This window comes from Aedes albopictus, chromosome 1 (assembly GCF_035046485.1).
Source record: "Aedes albopictus strain Foshan chromosome 1, AalbF5, whole genome shotgun sequence".
Classification (NCBI taxonomy): Eukaryota; Metazoa; Arthropoda; class Insecta; order Diptera; family Culicidae; genus Aedes; species Aedes albopictus.
The window spans coordinates 259,797,469-259,822,817 of record NC_085136.1 but is presented as its reverse complement, the minus strand read 5'-3'; the positions used below and the strand labels follow the sequence as shown (position 1 = coordinate 259,822,817).

At 40.6% G+C, this 25,349-nt stretch overlaps 1 protein-coding gene across 3 annotated transcripts in view; it reads right to left on the bottom strand.

The window, feature by feature from the left end:
* Window positions 1-1,133: 1,133 nt before the first annotated feature.
* LOC109402364 (glycerol-3-phosphate acyltransferase 1, mitochondrial) overlaps window positions 1,134-25,349 on the bottom strand; it is a 99,296-nt gene continuing 75,080 nt past the window's right edge. For all 3 annotated transcript variants that reach the window (XM_062846682.1, XM_019675030.3, XM_019675032.3), the window contains 3 exons: window positions 17,460-18,132; window positions 17,063-17,396; window positions 1,134-1,959 (listed from right to left, as the gene is read on the bottom strand). In XM_062846682.1, the coding sequence (XP_062702666.1) occupies window positions 1,784-1,959; window positions 17,063-17,396; window positions 17,460-18,132 (1,183 nt within the window). In that variant the 3' untranslated portion in view covers window positions 1,134-1,783. The remainder of the gene's footprint in view (window positions 1,960-17,062; window positions 17,397-17,459; window positions 18,133-25,349) is intronic.

Here is a 25,349-nt window from a genome sequence, read left to right as displayed (position 1 = left end):
TAGCGGTTAGGTTTTTATTAGACCCCCCTAGCCATTCATTCCTAGGCACGGTAAGCATAAAGCCGCATCACACCATGAATTAGGGGTCACCTGTTGGTGGATTCTTACCACCGGAACAGGCGGTCCGTAGTGTTATTCTTAGCCAATTGAGACAATCGCTACCGACACTACACAGCTATCTAGGCTGATCGAGAAAAGAAGTTAATATTGATGATCAACTTCATACGGACTCGAACAGCCGATTGTTTTACACTGAAACACAACGTCAGTCAAGCTAAGCAATAACGGCACATAAACCGAATAGTAAACATCTCGCATTTCCAAACTGATTGTTGATCGCAAGGACCCAGACAGACAAAAACGACTGCAAAGACGGACAACCGAATTCCGTACATACAATATAATTACCACAATTGAACAAGTGAAACAAAAACACGGAAGAAAACAAAGAAAAAGCGACAAACAACATGATTATAATTAGTAATAACAGTTAGTGAAAACAAAATAAACACAAAACAATGGATAACTCTGATAACGGAAGAGAAGCGACGAGAGAAGCGAAAAAATAAGATGCGATAACACCCGGAACGGAACGTGAAGTGAAAATCGTAAATGCGAGTCGAGAGTCGAGATAAATGAAACCAATTCCGAGAGTCGTCAAACCGAATGAAAATATCAGAAATAAAGATTATTTTAAAAATTACCTCTTATCAGCAGTGGCGTCGCGTAACCTCACTTTTTACCTGTGCACCAAGTATAAATGCTTGAATTATTTGAACAAATTTGCTTGTAATAATTAGAAAATGACGAAAATGACTGCTTTCACTCATTTCTATTTAGATTTTGATCATAAATCCCCTGCAATTGCAAGTTTTAGGGTCGGTGCACAGGTAAAAAGTGAGGTTACGCGACGCCACTGCTTATCAGCATTAGGTTTGTTTTTGAAGTTGAAGAAAGATCCCTGTCTTGGCCTGTTCCTATGAAACATCAACTCTGACTACCTACTATCTCGTGGAGACAATGATGGAGATATGGTGGAAGAATTTGAAATGGCGTATTGTAGCAACGAATACGATTTTATACGGACTCTAGGACTTCTTCAACTGGTCGTTAGTAGGAAAAGTTCCGACTACTGCTCTTATTTACGTCGTATCACTACCACTAGTAACAGTTGATTATGATTTCTTCTGTTTATTGCGCTCACTTGTCTCACTTAAAGACTATTATAGACACAAACAGCGGTTAACTTGTATGTATGTAGTACTTCAATCTGTGTCCTTTCAGTTTGTCCTCTTTAAAAGGGAGAACGCTGAAGAACTTGCTATACATATAGGTAAGATAAATTCATATTTGGTAAATGAAGGTCAGCTCTCATGGTCTTTTTTTTGGTGACTAAACTCGGAAATCATCGAGGACTCAATGGTTTTACCAACTCACTACCTAATTGAGCAGGATGTTATACAACAAAAAACAAAAATGCTCTCTCATCTCATCGTCATTTCGAACTCGAAAAGAGTATGATTGGAAATAACGTTTTCAACTTTTACAGCTTAGTTACCTGAAATGGGGTTTCCTCCATCATTTTTTAGGTCACACGCTCGCCCTTTCATCCATCGGCAGTCACACTTGCTCTCTCTCTTTCACTTATCGTCAACGGGATCCGGAGGATGCAAAAGCAGTCTCGCGATCTCTTGTTTCGGAATATATATGCAACGACAACGCGTTGCGCGTCGCCCTCCTTCGTACTCTAGTAGTAGGTAGTTCTGCTTTTATGCTTTTGGTCCTAGATCGGGACAAACTTCTCCATCCCCTGGATGATCAGTTGTACTTCCGCTGGGGAGTCGCAGGCCGGTGCCAGGGATACCAACCGGACGCCGTTGTTGTTGACGATTTCGATGGCAGACCGTTTCTCGAGCACTTTCAGACAGTTCCGCACGGTGTCGGTCGATATGCTTTCACCTGTGGAGTGAGAGGAAAAAATTATTGGTTAGTATAACACTTTTGGATACACAAGGGCCTGTGCTAATTCTCGGGTTGCCTCCCTGTACGGCTTTTAAGCGGACCCAACAGTCATGACATTTTACAAATAGATTAAAATAGTGAGCACGAGCGGTGAGCGTGAAATAGAGAACGCTGGAGTACCCTCACACAGAGTAGTCAGGACAGGCACCAGGCGGTACAACGTCAGTAGATGAAGCGCCGAACCGCAACGGGAGTGGGCTACCGAAAATGATTAACTGAAACGAGTTGAGCGGCTTTACCAGGAGGCGGAATAATATCACCAAGGACCTGCTGGTGGCTCCAAGGAGGAGAACGACTTTCTGATCGAGGAGTGAGGCGCGGTCAATTCGCGCAAGGAGAAGAGGACCATCCAAACGAAGAGCTTCTTCTTTGCTGGAAGCTTGATGATGGCTCACGAGACCTTTCAGCTCGCCGGAGCCGTAGGGGAGAGGGCAAACCGTCATACGCGGAGCAACTGCTCGAGCTGCTGGTTACACTCGACCAGCTTAGGGCAAGAAGCGTCCGGCAGAGGACGGCGAACCGCAAAGTAAGGAAGGAAACGGCAAGGACAAGTAATCAGGCACCTAAGCCGGCTGCTAATCGCGCTTTGCGGAAACCAGGACAAAGTTAAATCCCAAAAGGTTTACCCACAGAGAAACAGGCGTAACACTTACAACAAATTTCATTAAAAACATCGTCACGAAAACTTAATCGCCCTATGCTAAACGTACTGTGTTTTCCCGGGCCACCACTAGGTGGCGGTAATGCAAACATCAAACAGGAGCAAAAATGATGCCAGTGCCGCGAGTGGTCAATTCACCAACTACTGAATATTTGAATCAACTGTTAACAAAGGGGTCGATGGGAAGCGATCAGAGTGTGACGTCTGTTTCTCTGTGGTTTACCCTTTGAAGCTGCGAACCGAGCCCGAACAAAGTGACGAGAACCTCTGGAACACGCTAGGGAAAAAGAAAAAGCTGGGAGTCAAGCCAGTACGCTGGTCCTTCATCCCTGAGGGCCATGAGAGTAGATAATCGATTCTCGTCGGTTGACGCAAATTTGAAAAGCACCCGCCTACCAACGGATCCATACCGGTTTCCTCCAGGGACTTCCTAAGGGCACTATAAATTCCTTCCGATATTTCTCTTGGAGTTCCTTTTGAGATACCTCCAGGGATTCCTTTAGTAGTTGTTACAAAGTTTTCTTCATTTGGAATGTCTTCAGAAGTTTATTTCTGGGATTATAAGAAGAAATTTTCTAGTAGAGCTATTGGCATGACTATTAAAGGAAACCTATAAGGAATTCCTTACAAAACTGCTGGAGAATTTCATTAAGATTTCCATACAAGGTTGATGATTTGAAATCGATTTTTGTTCTATTTTAAGCAAAGTCGCTCACTTCATTCATCTCATTCTTTAAAAGAGATCGTCCCTTAAACTAGCCAATATATTGAATTTCATCAATCTGACGCAAAACCTGCATTCAGAAGATCGAAAAGTGTTATATTCAGCTTTTTATTTACGGGAAAAGATTTAAAATTAGTTAAGCAAAACGCAAGATATTTGAAGTTTAGTAAATGCCATATTTTAAAAAAATATAAGACTCGGTATTAAACTGAAACTCAAAAACACTACTTAAAATTTTTTGAAGCACGGTTTTAAAATTAGCCCTAAATTGTGCGTAAAAAAGTTTGGTCGTTGACAGAAGATCGTGACTTTCGTTTTATTTTGTAAACTAGTGTAATGAGCTCCTGGATGAATCGTTTTTGATTTGTTTGAATCCGTTTTTCAATTTGCTGGCGTGAACGGGAATACAAACATTCCTACTTACCTAACCTGACCGGTCAAACTAAGGCCTGAGTGACCTCTGCTGTAGATAGGAGTCGTCACCATTCTACTCGGTTCATGGCTGTGTGCCTCCAGTTCCGCACTCTCCATGAGTTCTTTTTTAGGATTCTTTCCTGGTTCGCTTTAGGTGATCATTCTGTGACTTCTCTAGGAGTTTTTCTCGGATTTTTTCCAGAATTTTTTCTGGGGTTTATCCTGAAAAACCTTTTACGATTCCTGCAAAAAGTTCTTCTGATGTTCCAACAGGAACTTTTTACGGAATCACTCCATTCTGAAATTTTTTCAGTATTTTGTTCTGGGATTCATCCCGGAAATCTTTTCGGAGTTGTTTCAAGAACTTGAGGAGTAATTTCAGAATCTCCAGGAATTACTTCTGCAATGCATGTAAATTCTTATGGAATTCTTCCGGTAGTTGATGGAATCAACTGGAATCAACCAAGAGTTGCAAAAGAAATTCCTTCCGGAGTTTTTTTTTAATGAAATTTATGGAATTATTCTTATGAAAAATTCCGACAGGACATCCATGAGGAACTCATCCAACATATTCGTAAACATATCCTCCTGCAGTTTTGAAAGTCGTGCCAATCGTACTATTTGGGAATTTCCTCTCGGAAGTCCAAATCGTAAACATGGACTTTTCCTCGCCATTTTCCTCGTCATGGACTTTTCGTCAGCATGCAGTGCCTTAGTCTTCCTCGTTGCCTCGAACAACAAGCACGTGTATCGGAACCTTGACCGGAACCGAAGTAAATTATCTACTCATTATTTATTTTCCACGTTATTTTCTAACTCTATTATCAGTTTTCTACAATTCTTTATTACACCAACGAACCTAACCTAAAAATGATTTACACTTCTCAGGTCATTCTTCATTACACCAACAAAGTTAGCCATGAAAATGTTAATACTTCTCAGGTCATTTTGACAGACCACTTACATGCACGAAAAAGGCTTGGAAAAAGGCGAATCATATGTTCTACTTTATCGATCTTGTTGTCGTCCTTTTCATGCTCATGTTACATCTGTCAAAATAACCTGAGAATTGTCACTCATTTTGAGGTTCGGTTCGATGGTATATTGCAGACTACATCCCAAATTGGACTATCACACTTTTTTTGGTACGCCTTAAAAGTGTGATAGAAGTCAAGATAGAAGTGCACATTTGACTCGGATCGTCTCGACGTCTTCGGTGCACTTATTCCTCCATTTACAAGGAATAAGTGCACCGAAGACCTCAACTCGATCCGACGTGGCCCTGCGCTGCAATCACACTTTGAAGGTGTGTGCACACTATTGTGTCAGTCCAATTTGGGCTGCAGTCAGCAATAATAAAGAATTCTGTCGAGGCTGATAGCCTACACGGAGAAACTCAAGTACCTAAATTTGAGTTTTTGAAACTCACTTTTGAGTTCTTTTTTGTCTCCTCTCTCGTCCACTCTTTGTTGTTGTCAGAGAGCGAAGAGCAAACCAACCCAATTTTGACAGTTCGGTGCGGGAAGCCAAAACTGAGTAAACAGCATTGAACTCAAATTTGAGTATTTTGAACTAGCAGTTGGGTGAAAAAACTTAGCCGGTAGGTACTTTGCCGCACGGGATCAAATGTAAAAAAACCCACTTCAACATCGCTTCCACGAACTCAAATATTGGTTCCCGCACGCAACCCCGAAGTTGGCTGAAATAAACTCATATTTGGGTACTTTGTTTTCTCCGTGTAGGATTCTGGGCTCTCGGATAAGCAGGCTGCCGAGATATCGTTCCAAAGAAAGCGAGAGGGAATCCGCCGCTATTGCACGGTCGTCACGCTAAACGTGAAGAATGCGTTCAACCGCGTCAGCTGGGCTGCTATTGAGTGCGCCATACACCACCTAGGAGTCCCGGTTAGCTGGTGCCGGATACTGGAGAACTGCTTCCAGAATAGGGTGCTAATCTATGGCACCGAGGAAGGCAAGAGGAGCTACAACATCACCGCCATCCGAGCTGTCCCGTAGTTCAGAACGACTTGCAGTTTATCGTCCTGTGGTTTCGTAAACACAAGATTGCCTTCTTCGGAGATGTGGCCAAAATGTATCGCCAAGTTCTGCGCGCGGTGCTAGACCGGAATTTCCAGCGGATCTTCTGGAGACTCCACCCGTTGCAACCGCTACGGGTCTTAAAACTGCGTACCGTTACACGGTACAGCGTCGGCACCATTCCTAGCCACACGATGCTTGGTACAACTAATGGAAGAAGAGGGTGATGCCTCCCCATTCACCTCTCGTATCGTGAAGGAAAAAACGTTGGGTTGGGCGGGGCAAGATGGGTCAGTGCCATTTTCGAGCGAATTACTCATGTTTTGATTGTGTTAATAATTTTGTTAGGTGACCAAATCCAACTCGTTTATTTGGCGGACGAGATTTAGCGAGTGAGCGCCAACGAATCGTGTAACAGGCTTTCAAACCTTCGTCCGATCTACTTCGATGGGCTCCTACGAGTGGGTGGCCGTCTGGATCGTTCCCTGCTCCCGTTCGAGAGTCGGCATCCTATTGTTCTGCCGGACAGGCATCCGGTGCTACGTCGTTTGGTTCGGCAGATGCATGTCGACCTACTCCATATCGGGCAGACCAGCCTGCGTCATCGATACTGGCTCTTGAACGCTCGCTCTACCATTCTATCGAGTCTGTGGTAGTTTAGTTATTGATCAAGTAGGCCAATAATAGGACTCAACTCATTAGTTATTGAACTGTCAAGAAGCAAATACAGAACCCACCACAAAATGGCGACGAGGATGGGATTCCTGAGAAGATGAACAAAAACGAAGAATTAATCGAAGGAGAAGGACACTCGGAGGATCTAGGCGAGGAAATTTCTACAAGTTCCATCAGCTGGCCCACAAAGGAATTCATCCGTTCAAGCGCACCTGCGGCAAAATTTACCAACGGAACACGAAGCAGGTTCACATCTGGCGGATCAAAAGTGAAGTCCTATTAAAGTCCCTCATGGACAACCTTCGGGTTGGTCTGGTGAGGGCATGACAAAATAAAGTCCCTCATGGACAACCTTCGGATTGGTCTGGTGAGGGCATGACAAATAAAGTCCCTCATAGACAACCTTCGGGTTGGTCTGGTGAGGGCATGACAAAATAAAGTCCCTCATGGACAACCTTCGGGTTGGTCTGGTGAGGGCATGACAAATAAAGTCCCTCATGGACAACCTTCGGGTTGGTCTGGTGAGGGCATGACAAATAAAGTCCCTCATGGACAACCATCGAGTTGGTCCAGTGAGAGCACGACAGAATCGAAGTCCCTCACGAAGGACTGGTACTAAAATATTCGATCATGTTATATATCAAACGCTCATTTCATCATTAAGAAAAGGAGATGTGGTAGTTTAGTATTGATCAAGTAGGCCAATAATAGGACTCAACTCATTAGTTATTGAACTGTCAAGAAGCTAATACAGAACCCACCACAGAGTCCAAGCAACACCAGTCAGTTAATGGCGCGTCACTTCCCTCCGCCGTCACCGGTGTTGATTACGCCGACCCGTTCACCATCAAACAAGGAGCATGCCGTCCAGTGTTGATCAATGCGTATGCATCCGTCTACGTGTACATGACTATCAAGGCCGTGCACCTAGAAGCCGTACCCGACCTGGCGTCACGGAAAAATGTCATCGGACACCGAGCATTGATTCATCAGCTGCGTACAATTCCCGGGGGGCGCACCACGAGATGAACGAGCTCTTCCGTCAGTTTCGAGATCATCAGTCTGTGGCGACCATCGAGGACCTCTGTCGCGAAATCGAATGGCATTTAATCCCAACCGACGCACCGGAGTTTGGCGGCCGTTGGGAGGCCGCAGTTAAATCTGTAGAGCCTCACCTCAAGACTTGAGGCTTGAGCGAGTCGCTGGATTCCTCCCGGAGATCCTTCATGAAAAAAAAAATCAGAGTTCATCTAGGAATTTCTTTTAGTGGTTACAGCATAGTTTTCTAACAGTTTCTCCCGGGATTTTTACAGAAATTCTTCCAGGAATTCATTCCAGAGAGTTTCCTGATATTTCTCTTGAATTTCGTCGCGGTATTTCGTCCGGTCCGGGATTTCTCCAAGAAGTTTTCAGAGGTCCTCCTTCCTTAATATTTCCTCCTGGTTTTACTCCAGAACTTTTTTTTTTAGATATCCCAGTTTCTCTCATGATTTCTTTCGAAGCTCCTATCGAGATTTCTCGAAAAAGTCTTAGAGGAGCTTTTCGCAAATATTCACCGGGATTTCTTCAGATATTTCTCCGGGAATTTCTTACAAAAAATCTCGTGAGTTATCCCAGCGGACATTCCGAGAAAAACTCCATGAAAATTTTCTGCAAAAACTCCGGAAGCAACAATAATCCCCAGAAAATCTAAAAAAAAATTCTCAGGTGGATCGCAGCGAGAAATCCGGTAAACAACTTCAAGAAAAAGCTCTGAAAGAAATCACTGAAAGAACTCCATGAGAAATACCAGCAGTAGCTTCTGCAGAAATCCCAGAAAACACTCAGGCAAAATTCTATGAGAGAAGTCACGGAAGAAACTCCGAGAGATATCTCAGGTGAAACTACAAACGAAATCCCGCGAGAACCTTTAGAAAATATCCCAGCTGAACCTTCTGTAGAAATCCAACAACAAACTCGAGAATAAAGACATCGGAAATTACTTGAAGAAAGTACAGGAGAAACTTCGGATGAAATCCTGGAATGGATTCCCGCAGAAAATTAGAGAAAAACTCCTTAAAACCCTTGCAGTAGAAATCCCAGGAATAACTGCTGTAACAATTCTGGGAGAAATACCGAGAAGATCTTCTGGCGAAGTTTCACTGGAAGGAATCTCGGAAAATCTTGAAGAGGAATCCCGAGAGAAACTCAAACATAAATTCGGCGACAACATCTGCGATAGAAATTCTGTATGATCTAAGTAAAAAAAATCCAGGAGGTATCGATGGATGCGTTTCAACATCCAGCGTTTTTCAGCAGACGGTACGGTAGCTGACCATCACCAGAAGCTGGACGAGCGGATAAGCCAAATCAACGAGAGCGATAACCTCAACACTCTGTGGGAGTCTATCCACGGAGCGATGAGTACGGCAGCGCGGGAGGCACTGCTCAAAGGCGACCTAGGAACGGGTGGTTCAACGAGAAGTGTCAGAGGGTAACGGATGAGAAGAATGTCGCCAGAAGCCGGATGCTGGTGTCTGGGACCCGACAGAGCAGAGAGCGATATAACATATTGTGCGCTTTAGATTTATTGCTAGCAAGCGGGAGCTACCAGAATGCAATGTGACTTTACACCGTGACGTTACTGGACGAGTGACGACGACGCGGGTGGCTGGGATTCACCATGCCTACTAGGATCACTTGATGTGCCGGGCGTCATTGTCCACTGTTCAATAAGTCGACATGAATCTACTGTCACACATCCACCCTCCTCTCAGGAATAAAACGTTTTTTTTTTGAAAGAAAACGTTGCTGTTTTTTTTTACTCGCCATCTTCCATGGCAAATAATAGGATTGCATTTTTTGTATCAAAGTCCTTTCAAAAAATGGTGATGAAATAACGAAAAGGTGTGAACTATTTAAACAGAATTTTCAACTCTTGGTACTCGCTAGCTTTAACTTGTAGATGCAACATTTTATACGCTAACCTGATTGACAAATCCTTCTGTTCAAGAGCACCAAAGCATTGACATAATTCTACCCGGTTTCACATTCATTTCCCTACAACATTTATTTCAAATAACTACGCAGAATTCACCAAAATTGTATGTTTTCGGTAGCATTTAGAGCCAATCACAGGAATTCTACATCCTTTTTCATCAGAGGCGGTATAGACTAACTAATGAACGGTCAGTACCCATAGCAATAAGTCGTTCAATGAAGAAGCTCTCTGTGATAGACAGTCGCACCATAGACTAATATCAAGACCTCGATGTACCAAAGAAAACCATTAAATTTTCTGTGTCCAGTCCGGTACCCAATAAATATTCATTACCGTGTATTTTTTTCGTGTAAATTGCCTTTTGTGTAAATTATATTTAGCGTGTTACACCGATCTGACAGCTCGGACATAAATTACGTAAGTGGGTACCGAGGATTGTTCACAATCTGCCAACTTGACTGCGGAAAAAATCGCGACCATGACGCCGCTGGTCGCACTACGTGTCCGCTCACTGAAATCTGCCTTTTTTTGTAAGATTTATTATATTCGCTGCATAAAGACTTGATTTTTGAGTCTGTGCATCACAACATTTTCTTGTTTTTATTTTTCGATAAGTGTCCGTAGTACGTAGAACCTTGCGTAGAACTTCAACGAATTTCGTTTGCATTTGCAAGTTATGGGACCTAACCTGGTAATGCAATCCGTAAAAGGGCATATTCGCAACTGCATACGCCTTTAAACTTCACGCACGTGTCACAAGTGTTCCAAGATAAACAAATTCTTCAATAACTTCAAACATATTCCCATCAATCACTAGCTCAGTACTAACACTACTGCCTGCCTCTGTCTCTACCCGAAATCATGTACGTCCTCTTGGTAGAATTAGTCGTCAAGGCTATCCTTACTGTCTCCCCCTGATAAAAATTTCCAATAGCATCACCATAAACTACCATTAAATAATGATAAATTTGACTGTTCAACAACAAATTATATTGTGTACTTATTTTCCTGCTGAAAATGCTCTACTGAAACTACAATACGTGAACAATAAAATCTATGGCACTAGAGATTTCAATAATAAAAACACTATAAATTGTATAGTAGTTGACTCAATTTGCTCCAGAAAATTTGGATTTTTTTATGGTAAAGATCCATAACAACCCCCATTTTCTATTGTAAAAGTGACATTTACAATACATGCTATGGTGGAAAACAATAGAGTCTGTTGTTACTCTATCGTTTTAAACAATTGAATTAATGGAAACTACCATTCATTTCAGCGTATTGTAACAATACATTCTGTTGTATCTCTATGATCTTTTTTATCAGGGCCCTCTTCAGGGGAGCATAGGCTTCCTATTCTGTCCTGCGATCGATACCGATAAGATTAATATCGTCCGCAAAGCCGAGGTAGTGCAAATCAATGAACAGGTAGTGAGTATGCAAGTTATACTCCCGAAATTTATCTAAGTTCACACGCTGGTTAATCATTTGATTTGTCGTTGATGGATCAAACCAGCCTGGAATTCACCGACGAAGGACTTCTCAAGGGTTCTCAGTCTGTTGAACAGGACACGCGACAGTATCTTACACGCCGCAACTGACCACAAAACAAAAACACAACTACTGATCCAAAACTCTTGTTGGATCAAAGTTGTGCACTCCCAGATGTAGTAAAAACTGTTATTATTGTCACTATTAAGTGCTAACGCACGGAGGTCTGAACGCACGTAGCGACTGTAAAATCGCTAAAACATTTTTGTTCTTGTCGTCAAAAGACAATTTCAAGGTTGCGGTCATCCGGACGCGCTGTGGACTATTCTTTTTGTTGCCATGAGAAAGTTATGAGGGTGCGGTCATCCGGACGCGCTGTGGACTAGGGTGCGGTCATCCGGACACGCTGTGAACTGGGGTGCGGTCATCCGGACACGCTGTAGACTTTTTTTTTGTCACCAAGAGACAATTTCAAGGGTGCGGTCATCCGGACACGCAGTGAACTGGGATGCGGTCATCCGGACACGCTGTAGACTTTTTTGTCACCAAGAGACAATTTCAAGGGTACGGTCATCCGGACGCGCTGTGGACTATTTTTTTTATTGTCGCCAAGAGACAATTACAAAGATGCGGTCATCCGGACGCGCTGTGAACTATTTTTTTTTGTCGCCAAGAGACAATTATTAGGGTGCGGTCATCCGGACACGCTGTGGACTGGGGTGCGGTCATCCGGACACGCTGTGGACTATTCCTTTTTTTTTGTTGCCAAGAGACAATTAATAGGATGCGGTCTTCCGGACGCGCTGTGGACTATTTGTTTTATTGTCGCCAGGAGACAATTACAAAGATGCGGTCATCCGGACACGCTGTAGACTTTTTTTTTATCACCAAGAGACAATTTCAAGGGTGCGGTCATCCGGACGCGCTGTGGACTATTTTTTTGTCGCCAAGAGACAATTACAAAGATGCGGTCATCCGGACGCGCTGTGAACTATTTTTTTTTGTCCGGACACGCTGTGGACTGGGGTGCGGTCATCCGGACACGCTGTGGACTATTCCTTTTTTTTGCTGCCAAGAGACAATTATTAGAGTGCGGTCATCCGGACGCGCTGTGGGCTATTTTTTTTATTGTCGCCAAGTGGCAATTGCAAAGATGCGGTCATCCGGACACGCTGTGGACTATTTTTTATGATGCAATGAAACTTCAGTCACGCTAGTGAACATTCATTTTATATTTCGTGGTAGGGTGCGAGCACCGGTTTTGGCCAGTCTAAGGGAAATCATTTATATAAAAATAACCAATAATCCTATGAAAACAACCAACGTGTCAAATGAAAGGTTTCAATCTATATTTTGAAGGAAAAATGCAGAAATCAAGCCAATACTTGATTTTTGTATTAAAAGTGGCACTGGCCAAAATAGAAGCACTGCCGCAGTTTTGGCCATATTCTTAAGTTTGGTTTCTATTTTGGCCAATCACGTGTATTTCTTATGGGAGTGGCCAAATTAGAAGCACCCTGGCCAAAATAGATATATGGGAGCTGATTTTTTAAGGAAATATATTTTTTTCTTCCAGTTTTTAATCGAAATGTGTGGTTTTCACGGCTGTAATCATCATATTGTATTGTATTAGGATCTACTAGTAAAAAATAAATATACGCCGGTTTAGATCGCAACAGGCTCAATACCGCACTATGGCCAAAACTCCGGACTGGCCAAAACTGAAGCTTCTACCCTAGAACGAGACTCACGACCACGATTCGGTTGGTGAGTATTTCAATTTTCCTTTGAAAATGATTACAGATTACAACATTTACATATTATTTCAATCATCCATTATGCTTATTTCACACAAGATAGTTTGTTCAGCCCATTGAAATAATCTAGATAAGAAATAAGGTGCAAAATCCACGAAACTTATCATAAATCATCTAATAAATGAAAACATTTCGTTTTATTAATTTAATGCAGGGGATTATAACCCCAACAAAAGAATATTTTGTGTAAGCAGCTCTCAACTATTGTGGAAGACAGATGAAATACGTGCTTTTCAGTTCATGTCCATCTTTATTATGACGTACCCAATTACTTTATAAGCCACTGCCTACTACAGTTCGGCCATCTTGACACTACACATCGTCCTCGATGTGAACCATAATTCCAACGTAGTTATCTTCAGTACTCCAACTCGATGACCCAGTCTTCGATGTTGTAATGCAGTTGTTTCTGCTGTGTAGGTAATCTCCTTTTCTTGACAGTTGCAGCCATAAACTTCTGCTTCTGCGGATCCCGGCACTCCTCTCGACCACGTAGGCTCCACCACTAGTTCGAGAGTTATGTATTGTCTTCAGTTTCCTTCCAACTATTCCAGCCTCTCTCGTCAGAATAGTTTCTTGATGACGAACAACTTGAAATTTTGACTCCATATGGTAGAACGAAGGTCTTATCCCACTTCTGAATTGTGGAAGACAGATGAAATACGTGCTTTTCAGTTCATGTCCATCTTTATTATGACGTACCCAATTACTTTATAAGCCACTGCCTACTACACTATTATATGTGCACAAAATATTTTTTTTTCTTTATTCAGGGATTTTCTGCCATAGGCAGGTTCATCCCAGAAAACAACAATAGCATTAAAGCATTGACTTCAAAATCTGCGCCCACGCAAAATTCACACGGCTTCAATTGTTTTCTGTTTTACTTGATCAATTTAGATCCTTTCTAGATTACGAGTACTGTGGGTCATATTTGTTACGAAAACTGCTACTCGTTTGATTTCTTATCACTAGTGAACCAGTTGGTAAACGCTTTTATGCACAAGCGTGCATCTGACGGTACCTGTAGTTTCACCTATGATAGCCGAAAGATAACGCAGGAAAATAGCTTTGTTGGTCAACTAAAGACACCCGACAAACGAAGCCTTTCCCACAGAATCTGTAATTCTATCAGCGAGAGTACCGAAAAAGGAAACGTAAACCTTTTTGTTATAAAAACAAAATATTCACTTTACATACTTTGTCACAATAGTCCATCTAAAACACGGCGAGGATCTACTCCATTTGCGCATTTGAAGAAGAGAACAAAAAACTATCTCACGATGGTTGATTTATAATAGCGCCATTAGTTTTATTTTTAGATCTCAAACGTCTCTTAGAGTTTTGATACTTCTGTCTTGCGTCGATAAACGCACTAGTCAACCGGACATGTCCTTTGACTGATGTATATTACCGTGGAAATATGTTTGTACTTGCCTCGACACATATTGGTTGGTGAAGAGGAAATCAATGAGTAACGTAAAATATCAACTCCTCTCACATCGCGTCTGTTACATTATTTTGAAATCGTCATCTAGTTGGCCACGCTTTTGAGGCACAGCTGGTTCGATATTTTGAATTGATAGCTAGTACTCAATTCAAAACAACTTACACATAACAACACCATAACTTGCTACGCACCTGCTCAAAAATATCGAAAATTGTGCGTTATTTTCATATAGTTGCAATAAAATAGGCTACGCTCTAACCACGGCGCTTGCGAACCAGGAAAGGAATACAGCTTTTTTCATTCAATTTTCTGTTATAAAAACCAAAACTTGTGAACAATGCAAAACTCCTTCCGAACCATCGCCAGGCGATGCATGTTATTCACTTATGCGAAAAAATATGATCGACTGATATGCAATAAAAAAATCCAAGCAGCAACTTACCCAAGAAGCCTGCAGTCTCCAGACCACCGTAGGGTTTTCCTTTCTTCCGGAGAAAAAAAAAGTGCACTCACACAGTATTCTCGCACCAGCGGCAGAAGCACTTCTTAAAAACTAATCACACACTGCCACAGTCACTCTTTCTGTAAACGCCCCCGCTTGCCGACAATTTCCAGTTTGTTCACTTGTAATTATTCCGGCAGGTTCGCCAAATGTGCGCTTTAGATTTATTGCTAGCAAGCGGGAGCTACCAGAATGCAATGTGACTTTACACCGTGACGTTACTGGACGAGTGACGACGACGCGGGTGGCTGGGATTCACCATGCCTACTAGGATCACTTGATGTGCCGGGCGTCATTGTCCACTGTTCAATGAGTCGACATGAATCTACTGTCACACACATATAGGGAAGCGAGAGCAGCCGAAAAACGAATCCACCGCAGAAAGAAAAAAAAACATGAGGAAAATGTGATTGTTCAGGCGCAAGAAAGTATGTAGCAGAATGATATGCGGAGATTTTACGAAACTGTCAATGGCGTGCGGAGAAAAACAGCGCCTCCTCCCGTCATGTGCAACGACCGTGAAGGAAACTTGCTGACAGATAAAACAATGGTGGCTGCCAGGTGGAGAGAGCACGTCGAGGAATTGTTGAACGGTGGGAATGGAAGAGCGACGAACAGAATTCGAATCGACGACGACGGACAAACTGTGGAACTTCCAACGCTAGACGAGGTCAAGACAGCCATTAGAGGGCTGAAGAACAATAAGGCTGCTGGGAAGGACAAACTCCTGGTCGAGCTGCCTAAGCACGGTAGTGAGCAGCTGTATCAACTCTTACACCGTATTATATTGAATATATGGGAAGAGGATGAACTGCCTGCTAGTTGGGTGGATGGTCTCATTGGCCCTCTGTACAAAAAAGGGCATCGACTGGAGTGCGCGAATTACAGAGAAATAACACTTCTTAATTCAGCGTATACAATTTTGTCCGGAATTCTGTTTAACAGGCTGAGGCCGATTGAGCAGTCCTTCGTCGGCGAATATCAGGCGGGTTTTCGGGAGGGCCGGTCAACGACGGATCAGATGTTCACCCTGCGGCAGATTCTCGATAAATTTCGGGAGTACAACTTGCAGACCCATCATCTGTGTATTGATTTCAAGGCGGCGAAGCTGATTAGACTGATTCGTGCGATGCTTGACGGTTCGAAATCAAGTATACGGGTTGCGGATGAAATTTCGTCATCGTTCGTAATCTTGGAAGGGCTGAAGCAGGGCGATGCTCTTTCGAACTTACTGTTAACGTTGCGCTGGAAGGAGCGACAAGGAGAGCTAGTGTGCCAAGGAGCGGAACCATTGTCACGAGGTCGCATAAGCTCCTGGGCTTCGCGGATGATATTGACATCATCGGGATCGACCGTCGGACAGTGTAAGAGGCTTTCGTACCTTTTGAAAGGAAGGCTAAGAGGATTGGACTAACGATTAACACCACAAAGGCCAAGTAGGCAAATAAAACTTCATGAGGATTCCAGGTTTATTCTAGCCTGCACGATCTCAACAGTTGCAAGCTCGTTCAAAGTTCTCACGTTCCAAGATCAGACTTTCCAGTCGTTGTCCTTAATTCGTCGCGCGGGTTCGTTGAATCTATCCGTTTGTTTTACTTTTATTTTTCTTGGCATTCGAAAGTTTGCAGCATGCTACCATACCGGGACCGCGGCGCCTGCATAGCGTTGAAGGGACTGCCTCCTTAGTTATACTAGAACAGACGCTGTTTGAGCCGCACCTCCTTTGTGAACAGACGCTCGAGTCATACCTCCTCAATATAGTTCTAGTGGGAAGGGAAGGAACGATATGCGGAGGTTTTACGCAATTGTCACGGTTTTGCGGACGATATTCATCTCTATGGTATTGATCATAGAGCAGTGCTGAAAACTTTTGTTTCTCCGAGGAGGAAGACAGCGAAGGTAGGCTTCACGAATAATTACCAAAACGAAATACATGAATACGGATAGAAACAAAGGCAGGCTTAGTGGTGTTGGTGCTGAACTAGTAATTGATGGGGAGGTGTTTGAAGTTGAAGAATTTGTTTATCTTGAAGCACTTGTAACAAATGACAATGACGTTCCCCCTGAGGTGAATACTGCCATGAATCGCATATCAGTCCCATCTTTGCTGGATTTCCTATGCAAATGGGACAGGTATGCGATTCACGGCAGAATAGGTAATCCAAACAACTTTCTGAGTTACCAGACGCATGAACCATGAGTTCACCACGTTTTCCAACCATTTTTTAGGTATCATCAGAACGAAGTGGTTTAAAAATACTTTTTGTTAGCAATCCAATCCACTTACCGTACTTGCACTGGCCCGACTCCACCCTGCTGGTAATCTCCTTGATGCACTGCTTGATGAACTCTCCTTCGGTCATGGAGTTACCACCCAGTAGCTGCCGCAGACTGCTGGCAACGGCTGCGTACGTATTGGTGAACGGTGCCAACACCGATTGGAGCACTATCCGATCGCAGTGCTTCTCGGCCGGAAGAAACACTCGGTTCTCATCTTCTTGCTCAGCGAGATTGTCGTCACCGAAGTAATCGTCATCGCTGTAGCTGTCATCGTGCAACTCGTCCAGTTCGAGATTGGCCGCCAGGCGGCGAGCTCGATGCTGTTCCTCGGTGTACTCAACCTGTGTTGGGTGGAATTTATGTCAGATTGTTGAACATAAATGATACGGAATCGTTTGACTTACCTCCGGTTGCGACACCAGTTCCATAATGCACAACCTGTGGTAGCAGTCCTGCAGTAACGTCTCCAAGCTTTGGCATGGTTTCGACAGGATGAACTCGTACATCAGCAGATCACAGAACTCCAGACAGGTGTTGAACAACTCCTGCCGGCCAATACTGACAACGTCGGTGGATTTCTGCTGGTCCCGTAGCCTCTGTTCCGCTTGGCGTTTCAGCAAACTGGCCACCGTTATCACGATCGAGTCCAGCGCAAAGTGCGGCACCAAACTGTTGGAATAGTACGCCAGCTCGATCACATTGGGAACCAGGGTGACGGGTTTGAAGAACGGCTGTCCAGCTCGTTTTTCCTTCGTGACTAGACCGGGTCCCAACAGGTCGACGGCGTACTTGACGATGTCTTCGGACGCTCCGGTGAAGCCGAGATCGCGCGAGGTAGTATTCAGGTAGCTCCGTAGCTCTTCGAGGGCTTCGGTGAGGATCGCGAGCGGGGCACCGTCACGGAAGCGATTCAGCAGGAGGAAGGCCAATGCGTTGGTGGTCATTACGGAGGTAGCTTTGGCGCAGTCGTAGACCACGTGGCGGGCAATGTTGTCGACCAGGGTGCGGAGTTCCTGCTCCTCCTGGACAACGTCCGTCCCGAACAGGGACGACGAGGATGGTTTGTGCTGAAGGCGTCTGATAAAGAAGAAACAATGTAGATTTTTTTGAAACTCATCGTTGATATCACTAACCTAATTCCTTGGAATTTTTTGGTGAAATTTCTTAAGAATTTCTGAAGAAATTCCTTGGGAATTTCCAATGAAGTTCCATGGAAATTACTGGTGATATTCCTTGGAAATTTCTGGTGAAATTCCTTGGAAATTTGTTGTAAAATCCCCTGGAAATTTCTGGTAAAATTCCTTAAAGGAAATTTTTGGTGAAATTTGTTGGAAATTTGTTGTAAAATTCCTTGGGAATTTCTGGTGAAATTTCTTGGAAATTTCTGGTGAAATTTATTGAAAATTTGTGGTGAAATTCCTTGGGAATTTAGGGCGAAATTCCTTGGAAATTTGTTGTAAAATTCCTAGGGAATTTCTGGTGGAATTCCTAGGAGATGTCTAGTGAATGTTATTGAAAATTTGTTGTAAAATTCCTTGGGAATTTCTGGTGGAACTCCTTGGAAATTTCTGGTGAAATTTATTGAAAATTTGTGGTGAAATTCCTTGGGACTTTATGGTGAAATTCCTTGGAAATTTCTGGCTAAATTCCTTGGAAATATCTGGTGAAATTCCTTGGAAATTTCTGGTGAAATTCCAAGGAAATTTGTTGTTAAATTCCTTGGGATTTTCTGGTGAAATTCCTTGGGAATTTGTGGTGAAATTCCTTGGAAATTTCTGGTGAAATTCCTTGGATTTTTTTTGTAAAATTCCGTGGGAATTTCTGGTGAACTTCCTTGGAAATTTCTGGTGAAATTTATTGATAATTTGTGCTGAAATTCCTTGGGAATTTCTGGTGAAATTCCTTGGAAATTTCTGGTGAAATTCCTTGGAAATTTCTGGTGAAACTTATTGATAATTTGTGGTGAAATTCCTTGGGAATTTTTGGTGAAATTCCTTGGAAATTTCTGGTAAAATTCCTTGGGAATTTCTTGTAAAATTCCTTGGGAATTTGTGTTGAAATTCCTTGAAAATTTCTGGTGAAATTTATTGAAAATTTCTGGTGAAATTTATTGAAAATTTGTGTTGAAATTCCTTGGAAATATCTGGTGAAATTCCTTGAGAATTTGTGGTGAAATTCCTTGGAAATATCTGGTGAAATTCCTTGGAAATTTGTTGTAAAATTCTTTGGAAATTTGTTGTAAAATTCCTTGGGAATTTCTGGTGAAATTCCTTGGGAATTTCTGGTGAAATTCCTTGGGAATTTCTGGTGAAATTCCTTGGGAATTTCTGGTGAAATTCCTTGGGAATTTCTGGTAAAATTCCTTGGGAATTTCTGGTGAAATTCTTTGGGAATTTTTGGTGAAATTCCTTGGAAATTTCTGGTGAAATTCCTTGGAAATTTCTGGTGAAATTTATTGAAAATTTGTGGTGAAATTCCTTGGGAATTTGTGGTGAAATTCCTTGAAAATTTTTGGTGAAATTCCTAGGAAATTTGTTGTAAAATTCCTTGGAAATTTCAGGTAAAATTCCTTGGGAATTTGTGGTGAAATTCTTTGGGAATTTGTGGTTAAATTCCTTGGGAATTTCTAGTGAAATTCCTTGGAAACTTCTGGTGAATTTATTGAAAATTAGTGGTGAAATTCCTTGGGAATTTGTGGTGATATTTCTTGAAAATTTGTGGTGAAATTCCTTGGAAATTTGTTGTAAAATTCCTTGGGAATTTCTGGCAAAATTTAATGAAAATTTCTGGTGAAATGAATTGGGAATTTGTGGTGAAATTTCTTGGAAATTTCTGGTAAAATTCCTTGGAAATTTGTTGTAAAATTTCTTGGGAATTTCTGGTGAAATTTATTGAACATTTGTGGTGAAATTCCTTGGGAATTTCTGGTGAAATTCCTTGGGAATTTGTGGTGAAATTCCCTGGAAATTTCTGGTGAAATTTATTGAAAATTTGTGGTGATATTCCTTGAGAACTTGTGGTGAAATTCCTTGGAAATTTGTGGTAAAATATCTTGGGAATTTCTGGTGAAATTCTTAGGGAATTTCGGGTGAAAATCTTTGGGAATTTCTGGTGACATTCCTTGGAAATTTTTGGTGAAATTTATTGAACATTTGTGGTGAAATTCCTTGGAAATTTGTGGTGAAATTCCTTGGGAATTTGTGGTGAAATTCCTGGGGAATTTGTAGTGAAATTCCTTGGAAATTTCTGGTGAAATTCCTTGGAAATTTGTTGTAAAACTCCTTGGGAAATTCTGGTGGAATTTCTTGGGAATTTCTGGCGAAATTTTTTGAAATTTTGTGATGAAATTTTTTGGGAATTTGTGGTAAAATTCCTTGAGAATTTCTGGTGAAATTCTTAAGGGGAATTTTTGGTGAATTTTCTTGAAAATTTGTTGTGAAATTCCTTGGGAATTTCTGGTGAAATTCCTTGGAAAATTCTGGTGAAATTCCTTGGAAATTTCTGGTGAAATTCCTTGGGAATTTGTGGTGAAATTTATTGAAAATTTGTGGTGAAATTCCTTGGCAATTTGTGATGAAATTCCTTGGCAATTTGTGGTGAAATTCCTTGGAAATTTCTGGTGAAATTCCTTGGAAATTTGTTGTAAAATTCCTTGGAAATTTTTGGTAAAATTCCTTAGGAATTTGTGGTGAAATTCCTTGGCAATTTGTGGTGAAATTCCTTGGAAATTTGTTGCAAAATTCCTTGGGAATTTCAGGTGAAATTCCGTGGAAATTTCTGGTGAAATTCCTTGGAAACTTGTTGTAAAATTCCTTGGAAATTTTTGGTAAAATTCCTTACGAATTTGTGGTGAAATTCCTTGGCAATTTGTGGTGAAATTCCTTGGAAATTTGTTGTAAAATTCCTTGGGAATTTGTGGTGTAAATTCTTGGAAATTTATGGTGAAATTCCTTGAGAATTTGTGGTGAAATTCCTTGAGAATTTGTGGTGAAATTTCTTGAAATTTGTGGTGAAATTCCTTGGAAATTTCTGGTGAAATTCCTTGGAAATTTGTGGTGAAATTTATTGAAAATTTGTGGTGAATTTCCTTGGGAATTTGTGGTGCAATTCCTTGAGAATTTGTGGTGCAATTCCATGGAAATTTGTTGTAAAATTTCTTGAGAATTTCTGGTGGAATTCCTTGGGAATTTGTGGTGAAATTTCTTGGAAATTTCTGGTGAAATTCCTTGGAAATTTGTTGTAAAGTTCCTTGAGAATTTGTGGTGAAATTCTTTGGGAATTTGTGGTGAAATTCCTTGGAAATTTGTTGTAAAATTTCTTGGGAATTTCTGGTGAAATTCCTTGAAAATTCTGGTGAAATTTATTGAAAATTTGTGGTGAAATGCCTTAGAAATTTGTTGTAAAATTCCTTGAAAATTTGTGGTGAAATTCCTTGGGAATTTGTGGTGAAATTCCTTGGAAATTTGTTGTAAAATTTCTTGGGAATTTCTGGTGAAATTTATTGAAAATTTGTGTTGAAATTCCTTGGAAATATCTGGAGAAATTCCTTGGGAATTTGTGGTGAAATTCCTTGGAAATATCTGGTGAAATTCCTTGGGAATTTTTGGTGAAATTCCTTGGAAATTTCTGGTGAAATTCCTTGGAAATTTCTGGTGAAATTTATTGAAAATTTGTGGTGAAATTCCTTGGGAATTTGTGGTGAAATTCCTTGGAAATTTTTGGTGAAATTCCTAGGAAATTTGTTGTAAAATTCCTTGGGAATTTCAGGTAAAATTCCTTGGGAATTTGTGGTGAAATTCCTTGGGAATTTGTGGTTAAATTCCTTGGGAATTTCTAGTGAAATTCCTTGGAAACTTCTGGTGAAATTTATTGAAAATTAGTGGTGAAATTCCTTGGGAATTTGTGGTGATATTTCTAGGAAATTTGTGGTGAAATTCCTTGGAAATTTGTTGTAAAATTCCTTGGGAATTTCTGGTGAAATTCCCTGGAAATTTCTGGTGAAATTTATTGAAAATTTGTGGTGATATTCCTTGAGAATTTCTGGTGAAATTCCTTGGAAATTTGTGGTAAAATATCTTGGGAATTTCTGGTGAAATTCTTAGGGAATTTCGGGTGAAATTCTTTGGGAATTTCTGGTGACATTCCTTGGAAATTTCTGGTGAAATTTATTGAACATTTGTGGTGAAATTCCTTGGGAATTTCTGGCAAAATTTAATGAAAATTGCTGGTGAAATGAATTGGGAATTTGTGGTGAAATTTCTTGGAAATTTCTGGTAAAATTCCTTGGAAATTTGTTGTAAAATTTCTTGGGAATTTCTGGTGAAATTTATTGAACATTTGTGGTGAAATTCCTTGGGAATTTCTGGTGAAATTCCTTGGGAATTTGTGGTGAAATTCCTTGGGAATTTGTGGTGAAATTCCCTGGAAATTTCTGGTGAAATTTATTGAAAATTTGTGGTGATATTCCTTGAGAGCTTGTGGTGAAATTCCTTGGGAATTTGTGGTAAAATATCTTGGGAATTTCTGGTGAAATTCTTAGGGAATTTCGGGTGAAAATCTTTGGGAATTTCTGGTGACATTCCTTGGAAATTTCTGGTGAAATTTATTGAACATTTGTGGTGAAATTCCTTGGAAATATGTGGTGAAATTCCTTGGGAATTTGTGGTGAAATTCCTGGGGAATTTGTAGTGAAATTCCTTGGAAATTTCTGGTGAAATTCCTTGGAAATTTGTTGTAAAATTCCTTGGGAAATTCTGGTGGAATTTCTTGGGAATTTCTGGCGAAATTTTTTGAAATTTTGTGATGAAATTTTTTGGGAATTTGTGGTAAAATTCCTTGAGAATTTCTGGTGAAATTCTTAAGGAATTTTTGGTGAATTTTCTTGAAAATTTGTTGTGAAATTCCTTGGGAATTTCTGGTGAAATTCCTTGGAAAATTCTGGTGAAATTCCTTGGAAATTTCTGGTGAAATTCCTTGGGAATTTGTGGTGAAATTTATTGAAAATTTGTGGTGAAATTCCTTGGCAATTTGTGATGAAATTCCTTGGCAATTTGTGGTGAAATTCCTTGGAAATTTCTGGTGAAATTCCTTGGAAATTTCTGGTGAAATTCCTTGGAAATTTGTTGTAAAATTCCTTGGAAATTTTTGGTAAAATTCCTTAGGAATTTGTGGTGAAATTCCTTGGCAATTTGTGGTGAAATTCCTTGAAAATTTGTTGTAAAATTCCTTGGAAATTTTTGGTAAAATTCCTTACGATTTTGTGGTGAAATTCCTTGGCAATTTGTGGTGAAATTCCTTGGAAATTTGTTGTGAAATTCCTTGGAAATTTGTTGTAAAATTCCTTGGAAATTTTTGGTGAAATTCCTTGGAAATTTGTTGTGAAATTCCTTGGAAATTTGTTGTAAAATTCCTTGGAAATTTTTGGTAAATTTCTTTACGAATTTGTGGTGAAATTCCTTGGCAATTTGTGGTGAAATTCCTTGGAAATTTGTTGTAAAATTTCTTGGGAATTTGTGGTGAAATTTCTTGGAAATTTATGGTGAAATTCCTTGAGAATTTGTGGTGAAATTCCTTGAGAATTTGTGGTGAAATTTCTTGAAATTTGTGGTGAAATTCCTTGGAAATTTCTGGTGAAATTCCTTGGAAATTTGTGGTGAAATTTATTGAAAATTTGTGGTGAATTTCCTTGGGAATTTGTGGTGCAATTCCTTGAGAATTTGTGGTGCAATTCCTTGGAAATTTGTTGTAAAATTTCTTGGGAATTTCTGGTGGAATACCTTGGGAATTTGTGGTGAAATTTCTTGGAAATTTCTGGTGAAATTCCTTGGAAATTTGTTGTAAAATTTCTTGGGAACTCCTGGTGAAATTCCTTGGAAATTCTGGTGAAATTTATTGAAAATTTGTGGTGAAATGCCTTAGAAATTTGTTGTAAAATTCCTGGAAAATTTGTGGTGATAAATTACACCTGAAATTCCCAAGGAATTTTACCACAAATTTCCAAGGAATTGCACCACAAATTCCTTGGAAATTTCACCACAAATTCCTTGGGAATTTCACCAGAAATTCCCAAGGAATTTCAGCACAAATTCCTAAGAAACTCCACCAGAAATTTCCAAGGAATTTCGCCAGAATGTTTCACAGGATTTTTACCAGAAGGTCACAAGGAATTTCACCACAAATTCCCAAGGAATTTCACCACAAATTCGCAATAAATAGGAGGCAATCAGTGAAGTACTAGATTGAAAGTAGTGAGCTGAATTTTTGTATGGTGAGATGATCGATTCTCCATTTCTGCAATGAAATGGGGCAAACAGCGTGGGTTATATGATTTCTTGCCTAATTTGATGCTGGTTGAGCAAAAGTTTGGATAACTGTGTTGTTGTATTATATACTTCTTGCAACATCAAAAAATGTTATGAAAAATGTTAGTTTTTCATGACCGTCTTCAAGCATACGGGGCAGAATGGACACCCCCATGGGGCAATATGGACACCATGAGACTTTAACGAATTTCGTACATTATTTACACCTATAAAATCATTTTATTACAAAACAATTATTATGGATGAATAATACGCCGAAGTAGTTCATTTTTGTTCAGTTAATTTAAATTCAGGCTGTTTTGGATAAAGCTTCGTTTTTGTCGGCATGTACAGCTGTGCCTAGAACAACTTTTTTCCACTGCTGTCGTTTTTTGACCAATTTGTTTCACCCTATGTCTACTTTAGTGAACATTTAACCGAAAATATACTGAAATCGAAGAATTTGGTTGGTTTGTGATTTAGGTTATATTTTTCCCTTGCCGCTTCTTTCAAAAAGATGAGTGTCCATGTTGCCCCAGCAGCAGAAGATATTTCCAAACTTGATTTTTGATATAATAAAGAAGAAAATATAAACATGTAAAGCATGTAGATACAGCAAAACTACTTGTAGTGTTCTAGAAATATCAGGTTTTAATCGACCTGCAATAAATTAATCACTAAATCTTATTTTAGATGGTGTGAAAATTATAATTTCCATGCACAAAAAACGGAGGACGCAACTTTTTCGTGTAAAATCAAGTATAATTTTAATTTCGAATGTTTCTTTCCTGAAACTACGTTTTAGACAAATGGACTATATTCTCCATTCATTAAAAGTTCAAAAAAGTTCACATATTTCAAAATATTGAGGGTGTCCATTCTGCCCCGGGTGTCCATAATGCCCCGCCTACCCCTATTTATTCTTAACGATAACCTGTTGGTGAGTACCTTATATCCTTAACAATTTCTGGTGGAATTCCTTGGGAATTTCTT